This window comes from Corythoichthys intestinalis, chromosome 10 (genome assembly GCF_030265065.1).
Source record: "Corythoichthys intestinalis isolate RoL2023-P3 chromosome 10, ASM3026506v1, whole genome shotgun sequence".
NCBI classification, from domain to species: domain Eukaryota; kingdom Metazoa; phylum Chordata; class Actinopteri; order Syngnathiformes; family Syngnathidae; genus Corythoichthys; species Corythoichthys intestinalis.
In genome coordinates this window covers 26,603,949-26,614,097 of record NC_080404.1, presented here as the reverse complement: position 1 = coordinate 26,614,097, position 10,149 = coordinate 26,603,949, and the positions used below count along the sequence as shown (strand labels likewise).

Here is a 10,149-nt window from a genome sequence, read left to right as displayed (position 1 = left end):
CCGTCTTAGAAAATATTTCATATAGTATGAGCATTTGCAAGTCAATAACAGGTTCCCTGGGGTTTTAGTTGGAGCTAAGCAAACAATATTGAGGCCTAAAATTTCCATATTATGTACAGTATATAAAAGTATGTAAAGTGTTAATTTACCAAAACATTAAAAAAATATCAAAAGGATCCGCTGGGGTTCCAATTATACTTTTAATACTTTGAGAAAAAAATACATTGGTGAACATTAATCCAAGGGAGCTGGAGTATATTCCAGCAGAATTTGAATAAAGCCACACAAAGCTCCAGACGTACTGACAATTTAGAAATGAAAATAATACACCTTCCTAAATAAAGAATTGAATTCATTGAAGGATCAAACTTGTAACTATGTTTACTTGTAGTATGTCTAATGCAAGGGCATTCTGGCTTCCAACAGCAAGTCATGTTGCATATGTTATAATTACAGTTGTATTTCAAAAATTCCTGTGTTGGGCCAACTGTAGGCCTTACTGTATTTATTCATGTAATTCAAGAAAGCACTCCCAAATAAAATGATCAGAATCTTTGGAAAAAAGAATCCAGAGTGCCCACATCTCGTCCTGTCCCTCCACCTTGTGAGCGATATCTTTTCGGAGGGGGCCCTCCTGACAGCGGGCTATTTCTTTTGGGAGGAGGAGAGGACACCGCTGGCACTGCAGAGGGTCCCGATCTAACTACGGAGGAAGAAGGCGAGAAAGATTTGTGCAGGTCCAAAGCGAAGTGATAGTCGTCGTGCTCGGGGGTCTCCCATGCTGGCACATCTTTGCCGCAGCGTTGACACTTGATCAAGTCTTCTGCGGCGTCCGCGCTAAAGGTGGGCAAGAGGATGGGTGCACTATTATCTTGCACTTCATCATCGCAGTCCTGCTTTAGACCTGCTTTGATGTTACTCCTGAGGAAGAACGATGCGATGTCAGTGCCAGGGCCTACTGAAGCACCTTTGGGAGGACTCGAAGAAGATGCGGCGCTTGACCGGGTTGATTGTGCTTGTGTTTGGTGCCTCTTAAAGAAGGACTGAATGGTGGGGTAGCTTTTGCGTGAGTTGTTGCTGACAGTGAGGAATCTTTGAGTGGATGGCACGTCAGCGCTTAGGAAGCCCGTGATGCTCCCTGCTGATGCTGAAGGGGCGTCTGAGAATTTGCTGGCAGAGAGGTGAAGCAGTGTGAGAGGTGGAGTCCTGTGTCATAAACAAGAATGGATTAAAAGACATACAAGCTCATTGTAGAGGTAGTCCCCAGGTTACGAACGAGTTCCGTTCCTACGTTGGCGATGTAACCCCATTTTCCGCGCAAGTCAGAATTAACCCTTTAAGTACCCCTAAATACCCCCTAAATCTCAAAGTAACTATCCAAAAACATGTATTAGACGTCATGTTAACAAAATAAAAAATACGATTCTGCATTGTGTTAAATGCCATTATATTCAATGACGGGTATGTCGTAACCCAGGGACTACCTGTATATAGGTCACATATATATGCGTCGGGTTACGGGGGAACTACCACGCTGCCTGCTGGTTTCCCGCTGTGTTTAGACTCTTGATGATGGCAAAACTGTCACTGGACAACTTGGCGGCATCGTAGCGCACTAAAGCGCAACAGCGGGAGAAACTGCTCGGCCGCTTGTCACCCAGCTGGCGGACCCCAACCGTTAACTGCTTTGCCACACGACAGTTCTGACAGAAAAATGATCATTCCATTATAAACGTCACGAGGGAATTTAACAGGAAATGCCAAAGCAACAAACAGCATTTCTTCAAATAAGCCTTTTTCCTACCACTTCTCTGTCCTTGGACAACCTCTCCTCCAGTTCCAAAGCCAACTGATGAAGCCAATACTGGACCTTTATAGTAGTAGTAATAGTAAAATTAGTAATAGTAGTACGAATAACATCAAAAGAAATTAATAGCCCAGTAATTATGTAAAAGTACACCATGCAATAATATTAAGCTGCATCAAAAAATACACCATAATAACCAACAGTGCTATGCGATATGATAAAATATATAACCAAAACCATAGTAAACTTACTATCGGTATAAATTCCCATCTATCGTCACTACAGTTTTGTCAGTTTCTCACAGTATGACAAACTTAAGCAAAAATATCATGGAATCACAGTACCAAAATTAAAGCTTATTTTGAAAAATTGGGAGTTAAGAAAAAAAAATTCATTGCCAATTTGTCAGAGAAATTTATTCTTATACAAGATATGGAATACTTGCTAAAAGATACGGAACACTTGCTACATTAAAAAAAAAAAAAAAAAACGATTTCAATAGTAAATTAGAATTCATTAATAAACATTCAAATTCTTAAATCACGATTTCACATCACTGGTGAGTACAGAATTATCACTTTTTGCACGATACTATCATGTAAAAACGTGATACTGGACTATTTTTTTTGTGGCAGCAATACGCTTCCGTAAGTGAGCTATTTTTTTTTTTTTGCTCAACCAAAAAATTTTTTTCTGGGGGTATCAGAAAGTTTGTACGACAATGGAATAAGTGCTTTGAAAAGCAGGGTGACTATAAAAATAATGAAAATGTAGCTTTTGTATAAAAATGGAGTGCAGATACTTATTTATTTAATCTCATATATCGCGCAGTGCTAACAACAAATAATGTCAGGTTGAGTACCTGCTCTTTTGTAGCCAGTGATGTTTTCCCAGGGAAGTTCTTACTGCAACCAATTGACTTCGGCAGCTGTCTGGGTTTCACCGTTTCAAAGTCGATGCCCCGGCACAAATCATATAGCCACTGACTAAAAAAAAGAAGATTCCATCTAATGAAATAAAGCCGAGTCCATAGTACACTTCGGAGGTTTTAGTTCATCGGCGTTACCCGGTCTTCTCGCCAAAGTGCTGCCACAGTTGAGCCTGAGAAAAGCGAGTCAACTCCCCTATGTACTCCACTTGAAGAACTTCTCCAACTGAGACGCCAAGTTTACCTCCAAGGTTGCGTCTGCGCAGAATACAAAGGAGCTGGCTTGATTAATAAGTGAAGGTGTCTTATTTTACTTAACACTTACATCTTGCTAATGGGTAGCGTGTTGAAAAGTTCAGTCACAGACTCCAGTGGCAAGACGGTTTGTCGATTTGGTTTGTTCAGACCGCATGCCAGTTTGGCCAGCACCTTAAGTAGACACACAGGATTTTCATTAGACATTTAATATCAATACTGCACTATGAGTAGGAACGACAGCATATAGACTATTATAGGGTATTTTTAGGTCATTTAAAATTAGCTTAAAATATTTAATAATACAACATTTAAATATGTATAATATTAAAAAAAAAAAAAAAAACTACATTAAGAATATGTAATTACTTGCATAATGTACAATAATTTTTGATAAAAATGGTGCAAGTTGTTGGGAAAACCTTTGTTTTTGAGAAACTACTTTTCATACTTTGTTATGTGATATCCCAGCTGAACACTGAAAGCTTGTGTGTTGCTCCACAGCCGCCCTCATTTCCTCCACAATGAGGGCCCCCACGGTGAGCTGAAGCTCAGCAGAGTTGTGCATTGGTACGGACGCCAGCCACTGCTGAACACCTGCGGACCTCTGCTTTTCTGTAGGGCATATGTTTAACGTACTGTATGTACACCTTAATTGTAGTCACTAACTGGTCTGTTAAAGCAACAGCAATGATTAAACATTGACAGCTTAACAGGGTTGCAGCAGACTTGAGACAAGAAGTGTGCAGATATACTATTCTCAAAATTACTACACAGTTTTAATCACTTAGAGGTATTAATTTGCAAAAGTAATAACTATTTTGCGATCAAAAGACATTCCTAAATGTTGGTTTAGCTGGTTAACAGAATTATACCACTTTTCAGATGTTACACATGTCACCAACGCAAAATAAATATTTAATAAATAAGAATAAAAGTCTGTTTTCCTTTATGTTTTTCCTTTCACAAAAGAGAAATGTCTCCGTTTTGGGGGTATTCTTTCAGTTGGTAGATTTGGTGACTATTTACCTCATTGCCTGCCATTGTCAAAAATAGATGTATAATCACGGGTGCACATATTTTTTTGCCCAGGTTCTCAGAGGAGGACCTGGAGATGTGACTTGGTCCTCATTGAGCTTGAGAGCTGACCCGCCTGATGCGATGAAATTATGACAAGTTTTACTTAGAGCCAATTACCTTTAATGAATTATATTAACAATTAATGCTTGATTAACATCAACTGTCACAACAAAATTGCCATTACTTTGAAGTGAAATGTAAAGAAATAAACATAAAAGCACTAATTCAAAATAAAGGGCATTATGCGGCGCCCACATTAACTTCAAGCCTTTGTAAAAGTGGGATGTCCTCCTCATAAGAGCTCATTGAACGTGCATGTTTAGCTTTGTGAAATGCGAGCAAAAACACGTTTGTCAGTGCATGGCGCTTTTCTTCATTACCTTTATTCCGCCCGTTGTCCATAGGGCGAGTGGGGTCCTGTCTGACATCGATAGTTTGCTTAATTGCCACATGCTCTCTGTTTTTTTCGTGCTTTTCAACGTTTGGATGGCTGAAATTCTTTGACCCTACATAAAATGCGCTGCTCTTATCAGCGACATTGGGATTCTAACGGCAAATTTTGTACCACATTTCCGTGCGAGCATCATTTGCTTCTAGCCATAGTACCTCCTGCAGCCACTTTTCAGCAAAAGTCCTTTTTTCCGGTAGCTCCAGTGACGTCTCCGTCGTCTGTCTGTCTTTTGACGGGGGTGGGGGAACACGGAAATAATTATTCAGTGGGGCCTGCCTCTTTGACATTTTGAGAAGTGATTTTCTCGTGTCCGCCGCAAACACAGTGGTCAGCCATCGGTACGCAAAAGCGTATGGAAGCCGTTGAGTGCCAACGCGTTTGTCTACGTCCAGTACGCATGCGCGCATGCGGACCATTTATGTGCACCCCTGTGTATAATACATTTAACTGTAAGGACTGGCTGTGAATGCTCATGTTTCAATTTTTGAACAAGGGAGTGGCAGCTAATGATCATGTCACCCTTGCAGGTCAAAGTAGATTGGATTTTATAAAACTAAATATTGTGTGGGTATAAAAAAAAAAATCAGTCCAAATCATCTAAACAGGCTGCCACTCAAGGGGTTGTATTTTGCATTGAACATCTACATTGACATGTGAGACATGGTATGACCACACCAACCTTTATCTAAAATGGCACCATCAGCAGCTTCTTCCTCTCCTTCCGACAAACTGTGTGGGTAACCTTGGATGCAAGTGGTCCTTAGCAGGTGAGGTTGTATTGCTATGTCCTCCATGTGCTTCAGTCGCTGTTGGACGGCCTCGGTCAAGTCCATGTAGGCCTCGTCGATGCTGGCTCTCTCGACCACGGCAAAGCGAGACATAACTTCTATCACTTCCACGCTGGCCTCTCTGTAACTGGACACAACAGATCATTTAAGTTGTGCTTCCGAGACATCAACCATGCGATCATCACTTACGGACTCAGGTCCGCCTTGCCGTGAGATTCGCGGACCCGTGCCACCTGCAGATCCGGGCACAGCTTCTTGGCATCGTCCACCCACATATTCTTGGTGACGCCATGTGCCCTGGCCTCGTAGCTAACAGCTATAATTCTAGTGAAGGGAAGTGTAAATACAAAGATTATTACTTTTGTTTAAAAAATAAATAAATAAATAAAATAAAAAAATAAAGCATCCTCTTGAGTTTTTCTCCCCCAATAAAATAACTGACAATTCAGTAAAAGGCGGTTGTAGTGGTGGTATTCTGAGTGGTGTATAAACTTTTCAGGCACCAAACGACAGCGTTCTAATGACAACACTTTTCAGCTGCACAGCTCATTTCAGAAAGATATTTCTGTGGCATTATATGTAACTCACCCGCCTCCTTTCCAGGTCTTGTACTGGGCCACCACACACGGCGTTTTCTTCAGAGCAGGATTCAGCCTCTGCTCCACCTGCACATAAAAACAGTCCATGTCCACCAACGCCACCACTCTGTCTTTCCCGTATTCCATTACTGAATAACGAGCTATTATTTAAAGGAGTTTCTGACACATTCAATTATAATTTTGTGTCTATGGACGACACGGTTTATAACTGCTGCTTTCCCGCAAATCAGGTTCTTACATAACTGCGTCATCAAAAGTGGACGGAAAAACAGAGATTGTCGTTGGATGACGCCCTTTTTATCAACCAACTAAAAAAAGGTTATAAAACAGAGCAAACAAGTCATTGTAACTGTCAACATAGAAAATATTTGAAATAGGTTCATATTGCTCATATTCATATTCACTTAAATGTTCTACTTCACTGGGGAGCGTTTAATTATTATTATTATTATTATTATTATTATTATTATTATTATTATTATTATTATTATTGTGCATTATTTAGTTTATTTATTTTGTTACAGTATTATCCGCACACGCCGCTAGCGCCTGTTTGATGCCCCCAAAAGAAATGAGAGGAGTCTGGCTGCAGCCCGCCTCTCTCAGTACCCTGCGCCGCTCCTCTCAGTACCCATCCCGCAGACAGGAAATGACGCAATACCGCCGCTCTCAGTCCCCTCAGACCGGAAATGTCGTCAACCCTTGCGACGAAAATAAGTTACGTTATTTCACCTCGCGAAGAAAACACGGTAAGTGGCCGCACTGAAAAAAAGTTTTTAAAAGCGTATGCATGTTTAAAAATGTTAGTTAAACAACACTTGCGGTGAAAATATGAAGTGTTTATTCTGAGTTGAAAAGACCGTACTTATATCTAGTATTCTTAATGTAATTTAAATAATGTATTCCTTTACTAACTGCATGTGACTTTGCTCTACTTATATTGTTTAATACGTACTGATGAATTCAGCAGCGAATTGGCTAATGCTGCTAATGCTTTTTACATTTTTTTTTCACAATGAACAGTCTTCTTTGTGTAGTTTTCATTATATTGCACTCTTATTTTTCATTATGTACATGCCTGCAATTCGCAGCTCGCTGTTTTTGTTGTTGTATGGTGTTGTTGTTTTGCCTTCATTTGTTTTTTCTGGTCCTTTGTCGTTTGAATGTTGTCACATGATCCAAATAGGACAAGGTTGTAATTTTTTTTTCTTGATATTGTTACTCTGCTTAGCTATATATTTTTTCATTATTTTGTTTTTTTTTTACTAGCTCCAAGATCACCACCCCATTGGGAAGAAACTAAATCACGACCCCCAAATGGTATTCTTCCCATGCAGATACAGGGATGTCACACAGATCCAAATGGAAGTAAGTAGCATAAGTAGTAATGTACTTTAGATTTTGGACTGTGCTTAACACTTTTTTTTTGATAGACATCGAACACAGTAAAACCCACGTGGCAGACAGGACCAATGGTGACAATATAAGACCATGCCGAGCTTCATGGACGGTTCAAACTCATCCTGCCCAGGAACGGCTGGTATGTTTTTATGTCTGAGACAAATGTTGTGCTCAGTGGAAATCTGGATAGGCTTATTATTCCTTATATTAGTTAACAATTGGACATAATTGATTATTTACTCTTTGTTTATTTAACCAATCAACATTCTCATTAGCTTATGCAAATCTTGAATATAAAGAGGCCAGAAATGGTGTTGATTGTCTAAAAAAAGAAAGTTTGATTGACACGTGCTGACTTTTGGAACGTTGGCCTGAACAATGAAATGGAATCAACTGTGAATTTTGAGGATTTAGTTTCTCTAAAGAACATAATGTCACTTGTACAATTAAGTAAAATGTAACTTTTTGTGTTTGTTTTTTGCAGATATGAAATGCATATTTATAACTTGTCTAACAAGTAGCTCATTCAAAGGTATAAAAAAGTATTTTTTGGCGTGTGTAGGGTATTTTAACTATGTAGCCTACAGAATGCTTGTATGGGCTCATGTAGGTGTCTGCGTACGTTTGTATTTATATAACATATGTCCGTGTGTATAGATTATGTTTTTTTCAGGGAAGGACCATATTTGTGGCTGACCCCTATGTTGTTGCAACATGGTGAAAGCCTACAGGATGTGACCCACACATGCATTTGCCTGTAAGGCTGATTAGTAACAACTACAACTTGGAGCATTGGTTCATTTTCAAAGAACAGTCAAATCATAACAAATTAAATGATCCAAATTCCAATTATTTGTGGGAAGAAAAACAGATCCAATCATGAGATCAGGGAACTATTGTTATCTCTAATGAAATTCAGTATCCATTCATATTGGCATGGCCTTTCCATGATGATCCAGAATAGCCTTGTTTGGTTTTGAAGGTATGTTCCAGTCGATCCTTTTATGTTGCCCCTTCAATTAAAGCAGAATTGCACTCCAGATGATTCATCCAATCATTTGAAGCAAATTTCTAAAATGCCACTCTAAAATTGCGAATGTTTTGTTTCAAGGGCGTTGGCCCGGTCTCAACATTGGTAGGGACGAATATAATGCAAGTAAGGTTGCTCAAAAGTTGGTGGGGACAACTTTAGCATCCTGAAAAGTTGGTCGTGTTATGTCCCTACCGTCCCTATGCAAACCTACGCCCTTGTTTTGTTTGCATGAATCATTTAAACCTGACTGGTTGGTGTTCTTATGCATGGAAACACGTTTGTAATTGTTTAACTACTGTATTTAATATGAACCTATATTTTCAATTGCAGAAAACGTTGACAGTCAATCAACAGGGGGACATGGAAAGAGAGGATTGGAAGTGAAATAGAGGTATTTGTAAAAGTGTGTATATTCATTGATTCAAAACTTGAAGGAAGTGACTCGGTTAAATTCTTACGTTAGGGTTTTCCGGGACAGCCATAGGGGAAGGACTGTGGCATCTTCATGTTGATGGTAGGTGAGTTTAACTGTCCAATTTTGTCCTCTGTGATATTTGTATTCATTTATCCATTTGTAGTATGCTCTTTGCACTGTTCTGGATGCTCTCTTTGAGTTTAACCATTGTAAAATGAAGTTCACCGAATCATTCAAATTGGGCTACAAAATATCCTTGTCGTTATTCTTTATTTACACTTGTTTTTAATTTTTGTTAGACTGATATGCCAACTCTGAGGAAGTGGTGGTGTATATTGCTAGCGGACAATTTCAAACTTGGGTGCATGGTAAGTCTTTGAAACTGTTGATATGGCATTCATAGGAAAGTAGGTGCACAGCACCTTAATTCTTTGTTGGAAAATGTGGAATACTTATTTTTGTATTTTTTCAACTTATGTGAGCCACAGGAAAGAGTTTGCCCATTGGACAGATGAGGCAAAAGCATTACTGCAGGGTGAAGTGCCACCAGTCTATCAGTTACAGAAGTGAAATTCGAATATAATTGCTGAGGTCAGCTTTTAAAGACTTTTTAGTGTCCATTACTCTGACGCACTTTTGAACATGCCCCCCTTTATTCACTGATTTATTTTTAGGAAGAGGTGCAACCACAGCTCCTTCAAGTTAGTGGTGGCCCACTCCAAAAAGATATGGCGGGAAAAAATGGTAAGATTGTTTATATACCTAGTTTAATGCAATGCCTAAAAAGAAAAATCAAGTATAAAATTAACAAAGCATCATTTTTATTTTTACTTATGTAATATTCAAATAGCTCTTTTCTTTCTCTTTTCCAATGAACAGTTTTGGTAAAAGGATTGTGCAAGACAGCACAAAAGCCTCGGACAGGGCTAGGGGGGGAAAAAAAAATCAATGCAGTAGGAGTTCCCAAGCATCCTGCAGATGGAAGAGGATGAGCACGAACTACAATGTCTTGGAGCCATTCAAGTTCTGTTTCAACCATCTGGAAGATGGATTTACCTTTTTTGAGGAGATTGTTGACTAAAGAAAATATCTATTCTCTCGATAATAATAAAAAATAATAAAACTAAAAAAAATAAAGTTTACCACATCAGAACTGGTTGTATTGAGTTCATTTTTCTACACTTATAAATTAGTTGTTTTTTTTTTCTTTTATCCCAGATGTTAGTTGTAGGTAGTTTTAATTACCTGTGATGAAGGCGGGAGTGCTTGCCGAAAAATGTCAGGTAATTAAAACAACCTACAACTATTGTCTGGGATAAAAGAAAAAACAACTAACACATGACAACTTTTGTCATTTCTGTTTGAAATAAAGGTGCCTTTCCTGGAGCAGAA

The 10,149-nt window shown here is 39.0% G+C and overlaps 1 protein-coding gene and 1 long non-coding RNA gene across 5 annotated transcripts; one reads left to right on the top strand and one right to left on the bottom strand.

Annotated features, from left to right (window-relative positions):
- Nucleotides 1–169: 169 nt before the first annotated feature.
- On the bottom strand, nucleotides 170–6,159 carry polh (polymerase (DNA directed), eta). Its single transcript, XM_057848105.1, has 10 exons — nucleotides 5,898–6,159; nucleotides 5,499–5,633; nucleotides 5,201–5,436; nucleotides 3,442–3,605; nucleotides 3,061–3,164; nucleotides 2,874–2,993; nucleotides 2,670–2,793; nucleotides 1,805–1,870; nucleotides 1,531–1,703; nucleotides 170–1,206 (listed from the first exon to the last, which is right to left on the bottom strand). The coding sequence occupies exons 1-10, from the start codon at nucleotides 6,032–6,034 to the stop codon at nucleotides 546–548; spliced, it is 1,920 nt and encodes a 639-aa protein (XP_057704088.1). The 5' UTR covers nucleotides 6,035–6,159; the 3' UTR covers nucleotides 170–545.
- Nucleotides 6,160–6,596: 437 nt separating this feature from the next.
- On the top strand, nucleotides 6,597–9,917 carry LOC130922875 (uncharacterized). 4 transcript variants are annotated; one of them, XR_009064594.1, is made up of 9 exons: nucleotides 6,597–6,657; nucleotides 7,178–7,276; nucleotides 7,342–7,448; nucleotides 8,673–8,733; nucleotides 8,806–8,860; nucleotides 9,057–9,125; nucleotides 9,246–9,348; nucleotides 9,432–9,501; nucleotides 9,637–9,917. It is a non-coding gene; the product is annotated as an uncharacterized LOC130922875 (long non-coding RNA). The 4 variants fall into 4 exon arrangements; XR_009064593.1 differs by having other exon boundaries at nucleotides 9,240–9,348; XR_009064592.1 differs by having other exon boundaries at nucleotides 8,806–8,856; nucleotides 9,637–9,916.
- The last annotated feature ends 232 nt before the right edge of the window (nucleotides 9,918–10,149 follow it).